This window comes from Lacerta agilis, chromosome 7 (genome assembly GCF_009819535.1).
Source record: "Lacerta agilis isolate rLacAgi1 chromosome 7, rLacAgi1.pri, whole genome shotgun sequence".
Lineage (NCBI taxonomy): Eukaryota > Metazoa > Chordata > Lepidosauria > Squamata > Lacertidae > Lacerta > Lacerta agilis.
In genome coordinates, this window is record NC_046318.1 from 80,288,522 (window position 1) to 80,312,133 (window position 23,612).

At 41.6% G+C, this 23,612-nt stretch overlaps 1 protein-coding gene across 3 annotated transcripts in view; it reads right to left on the minus strand.

The window, feature by feature from the left end:
- TRAPPC9 (trafficking protein particle complex 9) overlaps window positions 1-23,612 on the minus strand; it is a 250,915-nt gene that overhangs the window by 204,646 nt on the left and 22,657 nt on the right. For all 3 annotated transcript variants that reach the window (XM_033155899.1, XM_033155897.1, XM_033155898.1), the window contains 10 exons: window positions 22,485-22,701; window positions 19,689-19,832; window positions 16,291-16,417; window positions 15,076-15,221; window positions 13,499-13,584; window positions 10,537-10,663; window positions 9,365-9,497; window positions 8,485-8,648; window positions 3,097-3,249; window positions 434-558 (listed from right to left, as the gene is read on the minus strand). In XM_033155899.1, coding sequence (XP_033011790.1) covers window positions 434-558; window positions 3,097-3,249; window positions 8,485-8,648; window positions 9,365-9,497; window positions 10,537-10,663; window positions 13,499-13,584; window positions 15,076-15,221; window positions 16,291-16,417; window positions 19,689-19,832; window positions 22,485-22,701 — 1,422 coding nt within the window. The remainder of the gene's footprint in view (window positions 1-433; window positions 559-3,096; window positions 3,250-8,484; window positions 8,649-9,364; window positions 9,498-10,536; window positions 10,664-13,498; window positions 13,585-15,075; window positions 15,222-16,290; window positions 16,418-19,688; window positions 19,833-22,484; window positions 22,702-23,612) is intronic.

Sequence of the window (23,612 nt, forward strand, 5' to 3'; positions counted from 1 at the left end):
CATCTCCAGAGCCTCTGCTCTCAAGATCCGGAGCTGCCTGCCCCCCCCCCCCGCTGGAGACCTCGCTGTTTTCTCCACTGGAAGAAGAGGTGCTGCTGGTCAGGTGGGGCAGGGGCTCTCTGTAACATCCCAAGAGCCCTTCCACCACCCTGCGCTGAGCCGGGGACAGTTCCCTGACAGTTACTATTACAAACCTATAGAGCTTCTATTGTCAAAGCAGCAAAACAACAACAACAGTCCCAATCTTGCCATCATTGATCATCTATAGCACTTATTTTATTGCAATATTTTACAAAACCATTTATTCGTCTGATGTACTAGTTTGCTTTTCCCCAACAAAATTGTCAACATACACAATGCCTTACCTATCTCTTCCAGCACCAAACATTCAACGCAGGCAGGCAAATCAATTTTTGTGATAGTGTTTGCTTACCTTTACATGACTGAAGTCACCAACTTTGGTGGTTTCTGGTGGATTTATAGGTTTGTTCTCGACTCGTGGTTTTATCACTTGTCGAAAAGGACTGGAAAGCGGAAGACCACTCACGCTAATTCCATCTTAAAAAGGGGGGGAGAGAACACTATTATTCCTACTTTCAAACTCAGAGGCACTTAAAAAGAAATATCAGTAGGCGACCAGACCTTTGACAAGCACCTGTGCCCACCCTGTACTAGACAATAAACCCAAATCACTCAAGATTCAAAATAGTTTCTTCGATGCACAGAAAATACAAGGTAATATGACGACTGTGGGAACTGACAGTTCTAACTAGCGCTGGGAAAACTCTCCCGTGCTCTTCCTGGTCAGACCCAGAAGCAAGCTGATTTGGCATTTGTTTTAAATCGATTCCTAAGTCAATCTATGAGGCTTGGGAAATAAAGAACTCCTCCTCCTCCTCCTTGGAAGTTCCCCTGCTCCCTTTAGTTACCTGCAAGCAGGGGTAGCATTTGAGAACAGAGGAGAGATATGATATACCCTTTACATGGCTATTACTAGAAGTAAGGCTGGCCCTATGCTTCTTTCATTATACAGCTACCACAAGTCTTTGTGGCACCCTTATTAATGCCACTATGCCATCCTGCATCCTCTGACAATCTGATATCAACAAAGGCAACATGCCTTCATCCAAACTGCTTATTAACACAATATTTTTCAGCAAACATTCACTGGAACAAAGCCTTCAAAAAATATCTTTAATAATATTTGCTTAACATTAAATAATAGATAACGTGAATATTATGTATTCAATACTGCAAGAGTTAATTAAAATTTAGAGTCAGTAGACCTTTATCATTAGGTCTTAATAATTTTCAAAGTTATTTTTGTCAGAATGGATTTGTGGGCACTGACAAAACTCATTACTGTAACTTCTAAATAAGTTATGTATACAGCACATCTATTGCATTATTTAAAATGTTAACTTTTATGAGATTCTATGCAATACAACTTTTCAATTACACACAGGGGAATGTTGAAAAACTAGGTTTCTGCTTTGCCCCTATGCTTCCTTATCTTACTGAGATGTACAAGCATGCTGTTGCACGGGGGGAGTGGGGGGGGGGACATCAGGATGGGAGTTGAACACAGCCCTCCAGACCTCTCTGTCTGACTCCTGGACTTCTCATTAGGCCTCAGCTACCCTACGCCACACCATCCCCAAATTCAGTTACATGCACACATCATCATTGCATCCTTCAATGGTGAGAATGCCTCCTCACCATTGGAAAGAGGGGTGTGCATGTGTATGAGCCTCTGACTTCACATGACTGCAATCTACTGTACTGTACAACAGCAGGAGTTACATCTGTTGCTCCCGACTTTTTTGCCTGTTTCTACCACTGTTGTGCCCATCCCTCGCAAAGTTGTCAGAAGGGGAATACAGCCCATGGGCTGAAAAAACCACGTTCCTGTTGGAATTTTCCATTCCACCTATAGTTACAGACGTGGGATTGTTACATGTCACGTGTCTGTTTACATTCCAGCACTGTTTGCTGGCGCAAATGGAACTTCCATTGTGTTGTTGTAGCTTTTGCTTTTCTCTCTCTCTTGGAAGAGACAGAAGGAGAGAGACGACATGTTTCTTTGTTTCTGATTTATGATAACAAATCCGTAGTTTGCTAGTATGTCTTCACAAGCCTCAAGCCTCTTTTTGTTGCGCAGTTTGCTCTGCTAATTAAAGTGTGCCCATGTCAGCAGACTTGGGTCACTGATTTATGTCACACCACAGGTCGAGGGATCTTTGCAGCGTGATGGCTGGAAGGAGACAATCCAGCTGGAGGCTAGCCAGCTGGCCATTTGACCCCCGGATGCCGACAGTTCCTATCCCTGCTGTTGAGTAAGAATAGCTTCTCAACTTAACATCAGTATGGTTTTAAAGATTTTTGGGAAATACCTGATGGATCGCCATATGGATGGTCTCTTTCCAAATTCCAACAAGGGGATGAACCAAGAGGAGGGGAAAGACACAAGGGGTTGAACCAAGAGGTACGGAAAGACACACTTGTACACACAAGTTCTGGGCTTGCAATAGAATGGATTGAACCCATAATGTTTAAAAGCAGTAGGGGAAAACATTCACTAGCAACTTTCCACTATGCACCGAGAAAGGATACAGGTGAATTTATTCAACCTGAGTAATTCAACTGTAAAGTTATTTAAATTATCATGTATGATATTATGAAAATATCATGCTCTTATTATTCTTGGTATTACTCTGTCCTAGATCACAAATATGTTACCCAAGGCCATACTTTAATTAAAAACACTATTCAGATTACATATCAAGCTTGCCAGATTTGACCACATGCTGATTCTCAGTTACCACAGCGTGAAGGGATATGGTAAGATTATATATGAGCGCTAATGAGAAACCTTGGTGAGCTCTGCCTCTATCCAAACACAGCTTTGGAGTGATTTTAAAGACATGTGTAGAGTCAACTAGATCAGTTGCTGGTTCCATTACAGCCAGGGTGATATTTGCCATTAAGGTTGCAAAGTAAGAGAAGTCATACCCTACAGCTTTGAAATACCACTAACTAAGCCAAAATACATACCAAAAAACCCCACTGCACACCAAAAAAGAATCCAAAACTCACCATCATTAAGGTCTTGCAGTAGGTTTTCCTGGCAGGAGAAGTCAAGCTTTACTTTAATGTACACAATAAATGTAGCAATGTGTCCTGGTTTCAGAGGAAACTGAGAGAGCGTGTCTTCCAGATTCCAGCTCAGAAAGTCACCAAACAGCTTTCCTATAAAAAAATAACAACAACATACAGAAGTTATGTGTAGACAAACACAATAAGTACACTGGGTCAAACTATAAAATACCCAGTGTTCAGTATGCCTCCTCCTGAATATGCAGAATTTTCTTTTTCAAAAACAAAAAAAAATGATTTCTGTCCACTTTTATGGAAAAAGTGACTAGTAAATATAATAATAATAATAATAATAATAACATCAACACCTAGGCCCAGAATTCTCAATACTCAATTATATTTGGAGCTGATCTATTAGAAAGCAGCCAGGTTTGCAGGGTATGGAGGAAGCAGAATGCCTAGAAATAACTCCCACTGAATGTCAGGTTATTTACTACCCGTTAAGTGCAATATGGAGAAAAACAATGACAAACCTAGACAGCATCTTAAAAAGCAAAGACCTTGCCGACAAAGGTCCGTATAGTTAAAGCTATGGTTTTCCCAGTAGTAATGTACGGAAGTGAGAGCTGGACCATAAAGAAGGCTAATTGCCAAAGAATTGATGCTTTTGAATTATGGTGCTGGAGGAGACTCTTGAGAGTCCCATGGACTGCAAGAAGATCAAACCTATCCATTCTGAAGGAAATCAGCACTGAGTGCTCACTGGAAGGACAGACCCTGAAGCTGTGGCTCCAGTACTTTGGCCACCTCAAGAGAAGAGAAGACTCCCTGGAAAAGACCCTGATTTTGGGAAAGATGGAGGGCACAAGGAGAAGGGGACGACAGAGGATGAGATGATTGGACAGTGTTCTCGAAGCTACTAACATGAGTTTGGCCAAACTGCGAGAGGCAGTGGAGGATAGGGGTGCCTGGCGTGCTCTGGTCCATGGGGTCACGAAGAGCTGGACACGAGTGAACGACTGAACAACAACAACAAAGTGCAATATTGGGGGGGGGGGACAAACTAGAAAAAGTTCAATGTATAACTGTGTGCTCTGAACACAAGAAAACAGGGCAAGAGAAGTGGCATATGGGTTGCAAGTGTAATTGCTGGGGTTTTGTTGGCACCTGCCTGTCTTGAGAGACAATGAGTTGCACCTCTTAGGGTAAAGTCAAACCACCAGAGAATCTCAACACCTGCTATGGCTGCGGAGACCGGTAACTCGGTCTTTTTGCTGGGTTAGCAGCATCAAAGTAATCTCTCTGGGGCACAAGCTTGGACATAGAAATATTGGGCGGCCCAGACAACAAGACCCTTCTCTCGGCCTCAGTGCTATGGTGCAAAGGAAAGCAGAGGGATACGTTTGGCACCAGTTTGGCTGCAGGAGTTACTGGAAGGAGGCATACAAGTTGCCATCCAACTGCCTTAGGGACTCCACTCCAGATTTGTGTAGTGTTTACTCCTTTGACTCTTCTCCCCCAAATACCGTATTTTCTGGCGTATAAGGCGACTGGGCGTATAAGACGACCCCCAACTTTTCCAGTTAAAATATAGAGTGTGAGATATACTCGACCGCAGATTCTCCACCCGGCGTATAAGACGACCCCCGACTTTTGAGAAGATTTTCCTGGATTAAAAAGTAGTCTTATACGCCAGAATATACAGTATGTCCCGCAAGTCAGTGAGCAGTTTCTGGGGTAGAGGAATTATTATTGATTCAATTTATATCCTCCCCTTGCTCCCGAAAAGGCCCAGGGCAGCAGTATTAGATTTTGAGAATGACAGAAATAGATTTACATTAGTTAGATTAAAAGGCTATAACTATTAATTTATTTGAATCATTTATTTTTATAATGAGAACACAAAAGTAGATTCTAAATATTTGCAGCATGTAACAACAACTAAGAGATCACCAGAATTTGCAGGCTTATGCAAAGTTATATTTTTTTAAGGCCCAAAACACTGTTGCACTTGCTCAGATCACTGTTTGTCCGAGTGCTTCAAAGTAACTAAATTATTAAAATACATATTTTTAATCTAAAACTTGCACAGTTAACTATTTTTCCTGTAGGAGTCAGCCGGAGATGCATTATTCATTACAACAGTACTGCCAGCTATTGCCTTTATTATCAGAAACACAATAACGAATATTTTTTCCCATTCCAGTAAAAGTTCATTTAAGATGCCGGCACATCAAAAGAATGGCCACTTTCTGACATCTTATTTTTAGTAGTGAATTTTAAGTTCTTTCTATCAAGGTGGTGTAGTATCTTCAGCTCCACTGACCAATGTTTAAATAAGTTGCAAATATTGGTTGTCCTCAAGCAAAGCTCACCTGTGACTTCCTTACTTATCAAGTCCCCCTGAAGTTAATGGAACTTATTTCAAGATGACATGGACAGGTTTGCAACTCAAGTCCAACTGGGAGCAATTGCACTTATTGTTAACATTTTTTTTACTGGTTTCAATGGGGCTTCGTTCATTACTAACTAGAGCAGGCTCAGGGTTGTTTTAATTTTCTCCCCTTAATATAATAAGTAAAGGTAAAAAATTAAAGGACCCCTGGATGGTTAAGTCCAATCAAAGGCGACTATGGGGTTGCGGCGCTCATCTCACTTTCAGGCCCAGGGAGCCAGCGTTTGTCCACAGACAGTTTTCCAGTCATGTGGACAGCATGACTAAACCACTACTGGCACACGGAGGACCGTGACAAGTGCCAGAGTGCACGGAAACACTGTCTGCCTTCCCACCGCAGCGATACCTATTTATCTACCTGCACTGGCGTGCTTTTGAATTGCTAGATTGGCAGGAGCTGGGACAGAGCAGCGGGAGCTCACCCCATCGCGGGGATTCGAACCGCCGACCTTCTGATCAGCAAGCCCAGGAGGTACATCAACTGTGAACATATTTTATTGCAGGAAGGTATGTAATGTCCATGCATCTCAACAGCCAAATTCATATGATCAAAACCTGGCATCATATGCCATGATTTAAAGTTAGCTTAATATCCTGGCTTGTTTGTACACTATTGAACAGGTTTTTTTCGGATCACATATAATCTGATGTTCTGATTAAGAGCTGAATCCTGGCTCATTCAGGCCCTCACACCAAGGGAGGGGTGAAGCAGCTGCCAAGGCACCTGCACAGAGCTTCTGCATGTCCTGGCTTACTGAGCAAGGAACTAATCATGCAAACCGGGCCAATGTGATTTCCACAGGAAATTATGTACCCGTTTGGTGGACTACATCCTCAGTTCCTATGCCTCTTAATTTTTTGCATATATTATAAAAGAATCATAATTTAGTAGCTATTCAAACATTCAAATGTGTATGTGCATCTCCGGTGATTTTTAAAATACTTCTCAGTGAAGCTTTCTTCCCTAGTAGAGTGTTAAAAGACTGCAGCTTAAAGAGAGCTTGTAAGAAGTCAGTGAGGAATGCATAAACTCAATAAACTGTTTTGATAGAAATAGTCATGGAAAATAAAAATTAAAAAAGAAGAAGAAAGAAATAGTCATGGAAACAGAGTTTAGAAGCTTTATAGTAGTGTGGCCATTTCTAAACAGTGCGGAAGGCTTTTTTTTTTTTTACCTTTTCCTTTGGTGGATTATCATAAAACACCTATCTTGCAAAATCTGCATTAGCTGCCTGTATGCTATCAAGCCCAATTAAAGGTGTTAACACTAACATAAAAATCCCTACACAACTTGGGCCCTAGGGAGGTGGCGTTTCTATTTTTGTCCTACTAGTCTTCTTTGTACAGTTGAGACATTGATAAATGTAATAGAATCGTTATGAATTATGTATGTTTTAACTGTATTATACTTTATTGCTTTTGTTATAACCAATGTGCACTTTTATGAAAACCCATTTGATGTCTGCTTGACACAAAGCATCATACAATAATCTGCAATATTTAATTAAATAAGGTTTTGGGCTTACAGAAAATACTTCCCTTTTTCAATCTGATGCACTTTAAACCCTGTATCAAAAAATAGTTAACAACTATTATTGTTTGTCTTAGGTGGGTTTTTTAAATATTTATCTGTAATTAGGACATCAACATTAATAAAATCTGAAAATACCTTCAAAGATTGTTCCTTTCCCAAATCCTTGTTGGTACAAAACAAAAACTGAATCCAGCGAAACAATTTTAGGTTTATTCTTTGTTAAAGTATAAGGTGTTCCTTCTGCCACCAGAAAGAGCTGCATATTATATAGATGCCCAAGATGCTCTGGGTATCAAGCAGCACACTTGGAGAGGTGGGGATTCTCACCTAAGTCTTGTGGAGGAAGCAAATACAATACCATCCCTCCAGTCCCTTCATCAATCAGAACTGCCTTTCTCAGAATATATGTTTATCACATAACTTATGAAGAGCCATCACCAGAATTTTATTGTTGCCAATTTCCTCCTCATCCCTTTCTTCCTTGTGTACTGTATGCAGGTATCTTTGATGAAGTTAGCTGGAGGTCTAGCAGGGCCCAGCCTGTCATTTACAGTGGTACCCCGCAAGACGAATGCCTCGCACAACGAAAAACTCGCAAAACGAAAGGGTTTTGCGAGTTTTTAGTTGACTCGCGAGACGAATTCGCCTATGCCTGTTTTTCGCAAGACGAATTCGTCTGGCGAGGTACCACTGTAAGCCGGCTTACCTTTTTGCTCCGGTCGGGAGGGGTGTTGTCCGCGTCCGCCATTTTGGATCGACTGTGCATGTCTGCGCATGTCCAGACATGCGCAGTCGATCCAAAATGGCAGACGCGGACAACATCCCTCCCGACCGCAGCGAAAAGGCAAGCCCTCCTGGAGCCGCGCGGCTTGGCTTGGCTCCGGTGCCGGTCGGGAGGGGCCCCCGGACTTTTCCCCCATAGGAATGCATTAATTAAATTTTAATGCGTTCCTATGGGAAAAGGTGCCTCGCAAGACGAAATTTCCGCAAGACGAAAAGTCTTGCGGAACGAATTAATTTCGTCTTGCGGGGTACCACTGTATTTCTTTAAATCCTAGCTTTCTTCCATCATCTTCAACTAGGCTTTTGGCTGAATAACATTCTATGTACTTTCAAATGTTTTTGCGGGAGGGGGGTTGTTATTCGTTTGTTATGTATTTGTTCTTGTTTTTATTATGGGCTTTGCATAATAAAGTTTTTTTATGCTGGAAACCGCCCTGAAATCTTGAGATGAAGGGTGGTATACAAACTTAATAGAAGAAGAAGAAAAAGAAGAAGAAGAAGAAGAAGAAGAAGAAGAAGAAGAAGAAGAAGAAGAAGAAGAAGAAGAAGAAGCCGCCAGTGGGCATGGCTGTGCTGCACTCAGAAACCTTTAGGCATCAATAATAATGGCAAATACCTTTCGTGTTGATCATTTTTGATGTGACCTCCAGCTTCTCCAAAGGCTCTGTTCCAATATTTTCCAGCTTAATGGTGAGTTGCTGCGTCTCTCCATTGTAGAGCTGGACAGACACATTGGTAGCTATTTCATCTCCTGAGGAAGGCTGTAGCGTGTGAGCAGACCTTCAAGAATGGCATGAAAATACAAGTGAAAAACACATGCAACATTGATAAACATATGAAAATTACATTATCTATCTTTATGATTTTATTTATTATTATTTTTTGTCCTGCCCTTTCTCCAAAGAGCCTGGGGCACTATACCTCCTTTTCCCTAGTCACATTTTATCCCCACAACAACCCTGTGAAGATGTATTAGAGTTGAGGAGCAAGGTCATCCAGTGCATATCTCGGCTGAGCTGAAATTTGAACCCAGATCTTCCCAATCCCGGTCTGATACTGACCACTACACTATGCTGGCACAGTTTACTTACTCTTCTCCTTTACGTGTGACATATAAAGATATTGACTGCATGTGCAAAGGGGATAATGGTCATTGTGGAGAATTCTACTTATGGCTTTCCAAAAAGAATCTAAAGAAGAACTTAGACTGGGAATTGGTGAGTGAATTCTCCTTGCAGTGCAAGCTATTGAAAGGTAACACTGAAGCCACTTGCCCTTGCTGGTTGATAAAATAGTAATCCTCAAGCTAATAACTTTCATGATAAATTTCTGTCCTTACTTGCTGACCCCAACAGTATAATAAAATGCTTGATGTTTTCACTAATACACACACATAAATTTGAATGGGAACACAATATAATGTTATGTGGTTCTTTGGAGAGTGGACAATTCCCCTAGTTCCTAACGAGTTAAAAATGATCACTAAGGTTTCTTACCTTGGTAATGAAGTACTAATTTGCAATCTAGGCAAAGCTGGAATGACTTCCACTGTGCAACCATTGGTCTTTATTCCTGGTAACTTATCCAGAAGACAGTCACTGAAGACCCCAAAAACTGAAGTGTGATAACCTGCCATCAACAGAGACTGAATCAGGAGTTTATTGTCAAGTCATAGATGGAAACCCCACTGTAGTTGAAGATGTCAGAAACTTGATATATATGGAATAGTGACCTTAGTACCAGTGACTTATTTGGGCCCTATATCAATTATGATATAGTTAGCAATTATCTATGAAGAGCTATTTAGGAAATGCCCAGGAGCCAATAATCCTCAAAACATAAGTAACATTGGTTGGGGGGGGTTGTCATGGGAATGGGATGGGGGCTAAATGGCAAATACAGAGGCCAGTAAATTTTAATCCTGTTTAGTATTCACACTGTAAGAATATGTATCCATCCATTTCCTATTCATTTCACTATTGCATGTTTTCACTCATAAATCAGTTACTTTCCATTTCTGCATTAAGCTCTAATTTTTTTTAAAAAAAATAAGTATTTAAATTATTACATATTTTCCTTGCAAAAATGCACTCTTCTAAAAACACATATTTCTAAAAATCTTTATTTTTCAAAACACACCGGAGGGGGGGGGGGACTCCACCAAAACATTTGTAAGTGCAAACATTTATGGATCGCTAACTTCTGAATCACACTTTAGTGTGGGAAATGGGGATTGGGTCAGTTCATTTTGGGATTCACGAAAATCAAATTCCATGAATACCCCTACTAGAAACAAGAGAATTTTGCCATTTTGCCAAACTGTGTTTTAGGCGAACTGATTTAGGATTTATTTTGGACTACCCCAGGATCTCTGCTGCCCCTTTTCTCCCATATACAGTAATCTATAATCCAACAAACACCATTCGCCTCTGAGATGTTCAGCTACAGTAGATTCTTTTTGATACCATTTTATTCTTAGAATCGATTGATATAATCTAGACATCATTTATGAAATTTGTAGCCCACCCTTCATTTCAAACAGCAGCAACTATATGCAGTTTTAACAACAGGGTAATAAGTAGACACAGTGAGTAGAACTGGCTTGCCATTTAGAAAATAGACAACTTCTGAAGCATGAATGGAATATAAAAGCAACAACAGTTTTTACCATTGATAGTGATCTGGCCTGCAGACTGTGGGACACCAACAAGTGTTACTGGATAGAGGCCGGATTCTGCTGGTAAAGAGAGAGCTGCAGGGAGGGATTCAAACTCCACTCCACTTGTCAGAAGGCCCTGGAGGAGGTGGAAAGCATATATATAACACACAGAAGAAGTCTATTCAACTTGCATCAAAGAGAGTAAGTATGAATGCTGTCTGCTAGTGCTTATTTATACAGTGGTACCTCTGGTTACGTACTTAATTCGTTCCGGAGGTCAGTTCTTAATCTGAAACTGTTCTTAACCTGAAGCACCACTTTAGCTAATGGGACCTCCCGCTGCTGCTGCGCCGCCAGAGCACGATTTTTGTTTTTATCCTGAAGCAAAGTTCTTAACCTGAAGCGTTATTTCTGGGTTAGCGGAGTCTGTAACCTGAAGCGTATGTAACCTGAGGTACCACTGTATTGCTTTACTGTTTTTGCCACTCTTCCAAGGAAGAAATAGCAGGATACAAATGATTTTAAATCAAATGTGTCTGCGTTGAAAATAGGGCTTTTAATTAAGTAGCCATGCATCTGATCCAATACACTATTGGAAACTGATGTTTACAAATATTAAACCAGCTTGCAAATGTTTTTGGTGCTTAACTTTTAGCGCTCTGTTTACTGTAATGCTCAAACTGCTTATTATTTTTCATCTACTGCATTTAATATTGCAATTTTATTATTTTATTGTGCACTGTCTTAAGTACATTTGTAGAAACAAAACAAACTATATTGTGTGTGAAACATTTCTAATTTTGTGTCCCCTCAAACTCTATCAGAATCATTAAATTAAAGAATTGTAATCTGCAGCTAAGTGAAAGGGTATATGATAGCCCCCGTAGTCTGAGCCACTGGCTCTTAACATTACTGTCAGTTTTGCATTGAGATTAGCAACTGTACACAGTACAGTAATTACACAGGCCTCATATATGCAATACCACAAGGGTAAATCTAACTGTAATGGAGATTTCCTTGCAAAGCAACTCCGAAATAAGTAAACATTACATCATACAGTGGTACCTCGACTTACGAAGATAATCCGTTCCGAAGGCGCCCTCGTAAGTCGAAATCTTCGTAAGTCGAAGGCACCATCTCAGAATGGAAAAAAACTTCACAAGTCGAAAAAAACCGCATTGAAAACCTCGTTGAAAAACCGCATTGAAAACCTTCCGGAACTGATTCGGAAGTCGAAAATGTCGAAAGTCGAGTCGCTTGTAAGTCGAGGTACCACTGTATTATGTAAGTTAAATGTCTGACAACTGAAATAGCTAAGTTCCAGCTCCTAACCAGAAGAAAAAGCCAACATAATTGCTTTCTTAGGACTTATTAGTAGTGAATTGAAAAAGTCCCACTGGTCAGAATAATATACCACCATCTGCTGGAGCAAAGGACATTTGATTGGTTAGATTCATGAGCAAGTGGGTCAAAGAATCACTCTAATGTGATCTCAAATGACACGGCAGTTAGCTGAATTAACTGCAGAGAGTGTCTGAGGAGACACAGTATTATTCAGCCCAACAAATGACAACAGCCAATAGCCATTTCACTCAGCACAGATTGCAGGCTATCTGAGTGCATTAACATGAATCAAAACTGTAGAACTCTGTCATCTACTTCCAAAGTGACAAAGTGCATTGAGGCAAATCCCTAACAGAGGACAGAGGCCTTCACTGTTGTGTGTATGAAAGAGTTATGCAGGCTGAAGGCAGCAAACCTGAAACATGTTTTTGAACATTTGTGTCCCACAATGACCAAGGCTTTGCAATGAAGATGGTTTTTTTTCCAGTAACAAAATAACCCACCCCCCAGATAAGAGGTATTGCATAACACTAAAATCTTATTCAAACTCGCAGCCAAAAGCCTTTTAGAATATGGGCTTTATCCTCCCCATAAGGCTAAGAGAGAGGAACACTATGCTGTGGTATGTACTGGGTGCTGCTTTTGCACTTAAAGATGAGTCACTAATAGAAGTCACTAATTTATATTTATCTTATTTTGAAAGTTGGTGTATTTAGTATCATTCTGCAAACCTCTGCAAGATTTCATAGCATACAAGCCTCTGGTATATAAAATAGTTGGTGATTAATTTCAGCATTAACCATGTTTGGTTGAAAACACCAATTTCATAATGGAAAAAGTCCCTCCCCCACTTCTGATATATTTTCCTTACAGTGATGAAATGGCCGTACAGGGCTTGCTCTTTAAAAAGATGTATTCGGGGTGGGGGGAGGAGGGGAATCACAGAGATTTACAAAACTATGCACTGTGTGAAGAATTCATTTAAAGCTTTTTCTTTTCTTTTCTTTTCCCAGAACACAAGCACTTGAGCACATCCAATGAAATTGATGGGCAGTACATTCAGGATAGACAAAGGGAAATGATTCTTGCCATCAATAATTAACATGTGGAATTGGTGGTCACAAGATGTGGTGATGGCAACTCAATTTGAAAGGGGTTACAGAAGCTAATGTAAGAGGAAAGTCTATCAACAGCCATTAACTATAGCTTTACTAAACCTCCCTGCAAAAAGGCATGCAACTCTGTCCCCCAGTGTCTAGCATTTAGACAGGAGAAGACTTCTACCTTCAGGATCTGCTTGTGATAGAATGAACTATTCTATAAAGGAGGTTTGAGATTAAGTATAATGAAATGCAAATAATAATAATAATAATAATAATAATAATATCTATCCCTAGTCAGCAAAAGGCAATGGTTTTATCCTTGCTTGTACACACTAATATAAATGTTCAACAGCATAAAGCATATCAAACAGGCCCGGTACAGATATTAACAGGGTGATCACACACCCTCATTTCCCAGTCCTCTTCCCAACAATTTCAGCCATTTGTCCAATCTCATTTTAAACATGATGTTAACATCAATAAGGCTAATCAGGTTTTCAATTCAACCAGGCTTTGAAACATACCATATTTTCTACACGGAGTTCAAAAGGCATTGGATTGTACACCATTAGCTGAACTTCACAAACATCTCCCTGGACCCACTGAAAATCTGTATTAAAACAAAAATAAAAACATAACAAGTTCCAGAGTTGTTGTTGTTTATAAAAAGCTACATGCATACTTTGTTTCCCTTATCATATATTGCTACAGAGATATTGTATCTCCAGGTTCCACATTCAGAACTTAACATCCACACACTGATCGTCTCCAAAAGCCTACCCAGATATTCACAGGGAACGTGGCAATATAGCATATGCATTTAAAATGATAGTGCTGGGCATGCATTTTTAGCTTACTTTTTGCTTCTGAAAGCTCTCTGGCAAAAGAAAGTATATCTGTGTCTGTACACTGGGGAGATGTATTCTCTATCTTACTTTATAAAATTTTATAAAATTTCTCTCTCTCTACACACACATACACAGAGGAGAGAGAGAGAGAGAGAGAGAGAGAGAGAGAGAGAACTTGATATGAAAGCAGAAGTTGCAGCCTGTACCAAGAGAGGTTCAAGCTAAAGCAGCTCCCCTCAACTTCACCGCTGCCACTGAATTGAACTTCACACAGGCAGTGGTGAAGCTTCATGCTCCGGCACCGGGGAGGCAGAGAGCAGGCAGGAGCGGGGCTGGCGCTTATCCTGGGGGTGTGGCGCCCAGCGCGTGGGGGGGGGGAACAGCCGCGATGGCACCCCACTGGGATCGCGCTGCCAGAGGCGGTGCGCTCCCCCCGCACTCCTCTTCCTCCGCCAGTGCACACAGATCCAAGCTGCCTCCATTAAACTGCACTTTAGCCTTAGATTAGCCAACTCTCTATGCTAGGCAATCAGGTGTCAGACACAATTAAACGCAAACAAGCTCAGTCAGCTTGTTTTGGGTAACAGTTGTGGGCAGCCTGTGGCTCCTCCAGAAATTGCTGGACTACAAATACCAGAATCCCTGACCACCACTGGGGCTGATGGGAGTTTTCAGATTAACAGTTCTGAAAACACATTCTTTTAAAAAAAAAACTGTAAGCAGAGTTTGAGCACCACTTCTGAGGGAGGGTGTCAGTGTTATCAGCTGCTACAGTTCATTAAAACAAATTTACCTGTCTTTCATGAACATAAGCAATTGTAGTAAAATAGGAAGTCTTGATCCCCACGTAACCCAACTTTTGTTGAAACATTATGCTAAGCTATAACAGCAAATCTGCAAGCATTCTGTTTCTCATGCTTCCAATAAGCACTGAAAGACTGAAAGGCATTCTTGCAATCATCTTCAATTATACTATAAAAATTTGAGCTGCCTGTATCCTTCTTTCCAAGTGGTAGCAGTGGATTAACACATCATGAGCTGCAAACAAAGGCAAGATGGATACAAGCAATCTGTGCCAAGTTGTCTAGTCAGTTTTATAATCGAGAGGAGGAAATAGCGTATTGATCCAAAAACTGGCAATAACCACTTGATTCAATTTTCAGGATGAAAACCAGCAAGCAAACAGTGGTATATCACATATTCAAGCAGGATGCATTTTAAAAGGTAATGAATATCAGAAATCGTTTTCTTACCAATTTTTTTACTCCGCTCCTCCCCACGATTGTGAGCGATGATTGGAGAATATATAAAGGGACTCTTTGTTGACATGTTCTGACCCACCAAGCTTTTTATTTTCTGCGGCCGAAGGCTAACAGGGAGATTTAAAAGCTTGACAGATCTGTTAAATGAACAAAAAGGGTTGTTTTAACATAGCAAAAACACCTAAATTGAGCATGCAGTAAGAATAGAAACAAGGCAGTATTAGAAATTCTAGCAAAATCAGCTTAGAGTAGTGGGTGGGGGAGGAACAAATTGAAAGAATAATAAAGGATTATCAATTCCTTAAATAAGCATGGTTACTATAAGCCTGGTAACCTGCACATATGACAATACATCCAGCTTGAATTCAGAACTTCAGTGTCTGAGGCTTAGTGAGCTTCGAGGGACTGTGTGCTCAGCAATAGTGCTTAGGATTATTTTCCATTCAATATGTAGCATAAAAAGCAAATTATATATCTTAAATACAGTGGTACCTCTGGTTAAGAACTTAATTCGTTCCGGAGGTCCGTTCTTAACCTGAAACTGTTCTTAACCTGAAGCACTACTTTAGCTAATGGGACCTCCTGCTGCTGCTGCGCCGCCAGAGCACGATTTCTGTTCTTATCCTGATTCAAAGTTCTTAACCTGAAGTGTTATTTCTGGGTTAGCGGAGTAAGTAACCTGAAGCGTATGTAACCCGAGGTACCACTGTACTTACTGAAGGGTAAAATTATTTCACATTCTGTGGCCATAACACTGATGCCATGCCAATATTGACAATGCATTCTCTGGGAAGAGACTTCATCGACAAAAATATCTCAGGAAAAGCCACTATACAGCACAAAATAAAAAGGTATAATAGCAACAGTTCAATGCACCATGGAACCATCAGGTCAGAAATAATGATACGATGCTGAGACATCATGACTATGCATATATTTGGGTGGTATTAAGAAGCAAATCTCTGATATTCAGGGGATAAGATGCAGTCTCAACTATGCAAGTTGAATGTCCTCAACACAATGACTCCTTACACAACTGGCTGCTCCCTTCAAGAAATACTGTTACAAGTCAGAAACTGGGCAGATGGTTACAAGGACAGAAACTGTCCCATTCTACTGTAGCTGACCCATGGATCACAAAGAACGTTTTGATGCCTACAGTGCAAAGCATGAAAACCAAGCAATTAAATTGCAATTGGTGGTTACCTTACAATAGGAAGTTTAGTGAATGGCACAGGGGGGAGCTTTAAACCATCTGGAAGTGTAATTAATTCCATTGTCCCAGGGCATTTTGAGGTGTAGTTTTCCAAACTTTGTGTTACATCTTTCTTTTCTGAAAAGAAAGCACAATTCTCCATTAAAGTTGTCTCAAAACGGTAATATTCAAAAGCACATAATTTATCCAGGATTACAGCTATTTTTATTTTATTTTGCTATGTATTGTGATATACTGCTTACTTTCTCCATTACTTTTCTCTCTCTCTCTCTCTTGCGGAGGAGCCACGGACGGAGGTAGGGGAACCGGGGCGTCTCCGGAGCTTTTACCCACCACCTGCTGCTGCTGCTGCTGCTTCCCAAGAGGCACTGAGGAGAAGACGACAGAGCTACCCACCAACCCGCAAACAGCGGCTGCGGCCACCGCAACAACCCACCTGAACGCCATGGGAGGAATGACGGAGGGAGGGAGGCGGTGACAAAGAAAGCGTGCGAGTAAGAGGCACTGAGAAGGAAGGAAGGGCGGACTGGGGGAGAGGGAGGAGGAGCAGGAGGAAAGCGCAGCAGCAGCCGGCACCACACAATGCCGCCCTGCTGAGGTGGGCAGGCAAGCGAGCCAACTCCCGCCGTTGACGGGACCTGGCGTGGGACAAGATTGCTCCGTCCCCAAGGAGAAAAGCGCCGCCGTGTGAGGGAGAGGGAAAGAACGTGCGTGCTGGCGATCCACGTTGTGATTCTCGGACCATCTGCAGGCCAGATCTAGAAGTCAATTGGGCCTGATCTGGCCCGCGGGCCTTCGTTTGCTGACTGATGATTTGGAGGCACAGTGCAGTTTTTAATGTAATACTGCAGGAGTCTGGTGAATTGTATCTGTAGTTCCATCTGAAAGTCAGGCGGTCTAGGCCATCCCAACTTCTGGCTAGGAATCACACCTGTCAGTTTTCTGGGCATCTTAGAGTTAATGATGCAAGAGGCATTCTGATCCTGGGAGCCTTGCCCACTGTAATACGGGCACTTTTCCTTTGTCTAGAAAAGGGGAGTTTTGGTTTCACTTTCCCCTTAGTGCGTGCTCAGTGTACTGTTACTGCTGAATGTGATTTCTTTGTTTGCTGCAGACATGCAGCTCGAGTCTGTAGGACTTGTGTGTGTGCTACTAAATAAAGCTTAGTTAGATTAGTAGCACTGGCATCTGTCAAGTTATTTCAAGATGCCACGGAGCAGACCTCAGCAAGCCATCTCGTCGCTGTGTTTCACTCTGCTACTGGAAGAACGCTCAGAGCGCAGTAGAAGTGTGCCTGGGCGCCATTGATGTCGGAGAAGATCGTAAAGGTGATTGATTGCAGTGCCGGCCAGCAGCACCACTTGGGTCAAAGCTTTTATGACCCAATATCACAACAACAACACCCCTTTCCCTGATCTTTTCTGTCTAAAGGGGGGAGGGGCTGCATGATGGTGCACGCCAAGGATGCCAGGGCATCAAGTGTGATTCCTGTTGCACAAGCCTTCCTCACCCTCACTCTGGGACACGGTGCTGTATCCTTTTCTCCATCACACCTGTCAGACTGTGCTCTAAATGCTACCACCACTCCCAAATTAAAAAATGGCCTGGGATCTTTATTTTTATTGTTAAGCAAGAAGCCATGGCAGTGGCAATGCTACCAAGAGAAGGCCATAGGTGAAGACGGCCAACGAGAAACAAGGCAGGAAGCTGCCATGGCAACAATACTTTCCTTTGGGGGAGGGGGGAAAGGGCCACAGGAGCCAATGAGTGGTGCAAGGTTGTCATGCATTGCCTCCTAGTGCCTAGTTCACTATTTGAAATGCATACAGCAATAAAAAAATACTCGAAAATTGCATCAAATTACTGGTATGTCTTCATTCTGTTAATACCCCAGTAGCAGTATATGTTCTGATTCAGTGTTCAAGTAGCATAGCAAGGATTGTAAAATGTGCTGATTTCATCTGCACTTGCCAGATTTAAACCCTGAATTGAACATCACTAGCCCACTCTTAACATAGGGCTACAGCGTAATGGCACAGGATCCGCTTTGGATGCAGTTAAATCTCTGGCATCTGCAAGTAGGTACAGACTTGCTCCATCTGAAACCGTGGAGAGCTATGACATGCCAGTTTAGACAACACTAAGCTAGATGGATCAATGGTCTGACTCACTGTAAGGCCGCTTTCTTAAAAAATTAAGAAAGGTAAAGGTACCCCTGACCGTTAGGTCCAGTCACGGACGACTTTGGGGTTGCGACGCTCATATCGATCTATAGACTGAGGGAGCCGGTGTTTGTCCGCAGACAGCTTCCGGGTCACGTGGCCAGCATGACTAAGCCGCTTCTGGCAAACCAGAGCAGCGCACAGAAACGCCGTTTACCTTCCCATCGGAGCGGTACCTATTTATCTACTTGCGCTTGACATGCTTTTGAACTGCTGGGTTGGCAGGAGCAGGGACCGAACAACGGAAGCTCACCCCGTCGCGGGAATTCGAACCGCCAACCTTCTGATCGGCAAGCCCTAGGCTCAGTGGTTTAGACCACAGTGCCACCCACGTCAAAATATCAAGTAGCAGTAAACAAAACCGGGGGGGGGGGGGTTTACAGAGAATTAAAACTGAAAAATGAACACTAAGGGTCATTTCCAATGCTGCAACTAAGCTGGAATGGAACTTCTCCCCAACCCTCCTATGCCTTCAAAAATAAGTTCTAAAGTTTCAGACGACCCTCCAGAGCATATTGAGTGTGCATGGAGGGAGGAAAAGAAACACAGAAGTCCCACAGGGCAAGCAGAACTCCACCGATCCAATATTGGATACGATCCTGAGCCAGCAGTAGTTAAAATTCAGCAAAATACTGAAGATTCCAAAAGCAGCAGTCAGTGCAACAATAAAATCATTCTTACAAATCATTCTTACATTCTTACAGACCTGGCAATAAACGACAGGGCTTTCCAAAGGTGACATGCCATAACTAAAAAAAGCCAGTCTTTGATGCTTGTCCACCCTAACCTCTGTATTTGTATCCAAATATAACTATTTGGAGAAGGGCTTCCCCAGAAGATCTTAATACACATATCCAGGTTCTTACAGGAGTAGGCAGTCCTTGAGATAACTTGACAATGTATTGAAAGAGCAACTTCAGTCCAGAAAGAATGCCAGTTTACCTGTTTCAAACCTGCTGTGATTTGTCCATTTTTAAGCTCTTTGTGATATAACTTGGTAGGGAAGGAAACAAGATGGGGAGCAGAGTCTGCTGCTCAACCAACAGATGTCAGAAATCCCACTCAGCATGTCTAAAGGAGCCTCTCCTTTAGTAACATCTATATACTGTATATTGTTTACACAAAATATATTTGTAATTTCATTTTTTATTTTTAAAAAATCATACCCTGATCAGAAAGAAAATCCAGCATGGTTTGCAAGAGAAAAGACAAATGTCGGACAGAAAGTGCTGGGTTTCCCATTCTTCTTGAAGCGTACACCAACTCGTGAAGCAAACGCATCTGCACGGCAGCCCAGCCACGGTGAGTTCCTTAAAAACAAAACCGGTAATGTTTACTGCAATAAATCTCGAAAATGAGAAGCAATCAATACCATCACGAAATCCATTCGATGCTGAATTTTACAAGGCTACTAGCTCAGCATTATGCTAGACCTACTTCCCAAGACAACTGTCCCATGAATATAAATTTTTAAAAGCCACGCTGTAGACAAAGGTAGTTAATAAAGGATAACTTATTTAATGCCCTCTCAAAAAGACCTTCAGTGCCAAGATCTTGTGCCTACACAATAACACTGCTCCTACTGTAAGGCCCCTTCAGTTTTTACTGTGCCCAAGGCCCCTGAAAATCTCAAAGCCTATGCACAAACCTTCACATTTTCACTACACCCATGAATAGTGCCTTTTCTGTTACACAGTAAAATCTTACTGCCATCTGGAAAAATCAAATTAATATTTTCCATTTCATCAACTAAATTATACTGTAGCACTAAACACAAATCATCATAATCACTCAGATGTTTATTAATGTTCTTCAAATCCAAGATACATTTTCTCTCAAATCCTCTCATTACTGTACCATCCACACTTAAATTTAGGCACTCAGGCTAAACATAAATCACTTTTACCATTATCCTCCGAAAACTGGACTTAAAATTAATTACCTCACATTAGTTACATTCAAAAAAAGAAATTATGTAGAAATAAGTCCTGTCAAGGTTTGAGTGCCATACTCACATATTTGAATAAAATATGAAATACAAAAGCTAATGTTGCTCAAATGCAAAGAGACTTGGGGTTGTGTTCAGCTAACTGTTACTCAGAGTATACCCACTGAAGTTCATAGCCATGACTACCTTGGGCCTGAAGACAGGAGTGCCTGGCGTGCTCTGGTCCATGGGGTCACGGTGAGTTGGACATGACTAAATGACTAAACAACCACCACCTTAGGCCTATTAATTTCAATTAGCCTACTCTGAGTAAAAGTTAGCTGAATGCAACTCTTTCTATAATATACATGTTTTAAAAAATAACTGCAGCTTTCATGAAGTTATTAATATTAGCTGGTATATAGTGTGGTATATAATTTTATTATATGCATTTGCAACACTTTCAGAAACTTCAGAAACTACAATGTGGATCACATCCAATTATCATTCAGGACTACAACTGAAGATTGACAGTGGCTGCATCCTTCTCACCACTTCAGTGTTTCACACCACATGCGATTCTTCCTCAGGTGTACCTGCATCTTTAGATTTTATGAGGAATTAAAAATAGCTATGGCAAATGTTCTCAATATAAACTGGTATTTTTTACAACAGTGTTATAGAACTGGGGTGGGGGTCCCCCTAAACACCAGGAATGCATAAATACTAAGATTTTGATTAAACGGCCTCGGTCCAGTATACCTGAAGGAGCGTCTCCACCCCATCGTTCAGCCCGGACACTGAGGTCCAGTGCTGAGGGCCTTCTGGCGGTTCCCTCGCTGCGAGAAGCCAAGTTACAGGGAAGCAGGCAGAGGGCCTTCTCGGTAGTGGCACCCGCCCTATGGAACACCCTCCCACCAGATGTCAAAGAGAAAAGTAACTACCACACTTTTAGAAGACATCTGAAAGCAGCCCTGTTTAGGGAAGCTTTTAATGTTTATTGTATTTTAACATTCTGTTGGAAGCCGCCCAGAGTGGCTGGGGAAACCCAGCCAGATGGGCGGGGTATAAATAATAAATTATTATATTATTATTCTAATTGGTATATGGATTAAAGTACAGAACTGTGCCAGACAGGAAATACAAGGAATTCCTGAGCTGGCTTATGCAAACCAGCCTGGCCTAGCTGGGGCTATTAAGAGAACAAAGGTGGGCCACTGTGGAGAGGAAACCTTTGGCCTGGGGGGGGTTGAGATATTACCAAGGTGATGGGGCGTGTGTTTGAGGGGGCAGGAAAAGGGAGGTTTGAAGCAAGGGTTTCTGGGCACGAGAAGGAGGAAGTATGGCTGAGATCCATCTTTGTGGGGAAGAGTGGAGGTTATCTGAAATGCTTTGGGGCTCGGCCATGCTGTAAGATCTGGACTCCCTCCATGCAGACCGAAGGTGTAAAGAGGCAAATAAACCCTATTTCTTAAAGCACGGCAGTCTCCACCATGTCTTCTATTCTCCAAAGGGGCACAGACCCTGTGTGTGTGCCTGTGGCCCCATGCGCTCTGGCCATTGCTTGGCGGAAAGAGGGCACAGGGCATTTGTAATAATATACTTTCAGCCTGAACATATTCAAGAGCAGACCTTATCATGAATCTTCCCCATCTCCACAAAAACATGTTTGCCCTCTCCCCTCTATAAAACCTGAAGTAGCACCTCTGCCAGTATTTAACACAATACACATTTAAACAATAATAATAACCAAGGTTTCTGAGCAGCATAGGGCTATCACAGGTACCGAAAAGAAGAAGGAGAAGAAAACCAGAACAATGTGTCTTACAGTTTGCATTTTATTGCCTGGCTTTGTCTCATGACTGCGTATGTGTAAAATTTGTGGAGCTCACTGCTTGGTATGTCTGCCTCTAATTCAAACTTCAGTCTTCTGACTTCTGTACATTTATTTGCTAAGCTTGATGCAAGCAAGACAATGAGGGTTTTGAGGGTTTTTTTTTTTAAGGGCAGGGGGGTGTTTGTAAATAATCTGTACCTTTGCTGAAATCCTTAGGATCCAGAGATAGACTGTAACCAGGAAGGGTCTCCAGAAGCAGCTTATAGCAGGCTCTCCACCCTGGCTCTGTTATGCTAGGTGCCACACACTGCATTGCTGCCACACGCTTGAAGAAAGCAGATTTGCGGTGAAATCCAATGCGCTCATAAAGCTCAGAAAGAATGCTATAACGCTGAATTTTTTCTTCTTCAGAAAGCTGGGGGGGGGGGGGAGAAAAAAAGTTTACTCATTAAAAGATTCTTCTGAAACCTGCTGACATATCATACATACAAGCATGCAGACTGCTGCACAGTTTTATAAAAAGGCAAGAAAAAAGAAATGAGCCCAAACCTAAAGTGTGCGCAAGGTGACATCCTAAAGGGAAAAGCAATGAAACGGCAGTTGGACAGTAATAAAACAATAAAATAATGACCAACTAGACTCTGGAGAAATGCATGCATCCCGGAGATAAATCACAGCTACTTATACTCCATTATAATCCAAAAGCAGCTTTCTTCTTTGATAGTGTGAGCAGCTGTAGTGGTAAACAATCTGAAACCTCCTGCTGCTAAGTATGCAGTTCTCCCTTGCAGGAATGTATGTATTTTGCTGGTTAGCCATGAAAGAGAATACAATGAAATCCTTGACTGCAGAACCAATGTATGCCCCCCCCCCGCATAGCCTGTATTTCCCAAAAATTGTCAGTATATTGTTGGTTGATTTTGCTAGCTCTGTTCTATTACAAGTATTGGTTTTGATGGTCAACTGCTACGCCCCAAACAGCCTGTTTTCAGTATGTGGTCATTGTATTTTTAACATGCTGGCCACTTCAGGTGGCTCAAGTGCTGAGCTAGAAAGGCAGGATGCAGTAAGGAAATAATAAATGCAAACAATTCATCTGAAGTCTATATAAAGCGTTGCAACACACTGCCCTGAAAATCTCAACAGCAGCAACAAAAGATTGGCTGGATTCTAACAGACTCCTGGAAAAACAGAAGACTATCATAGTACAACAGATAAAACTATGTTTTGGGTTCCTAAAGACTTGATATTAACACTTGTAGAAATATTTAAGATCATTTTAATCTAACGTGCATATAAAATTGTCTATAATAGCTAAGGTATCAT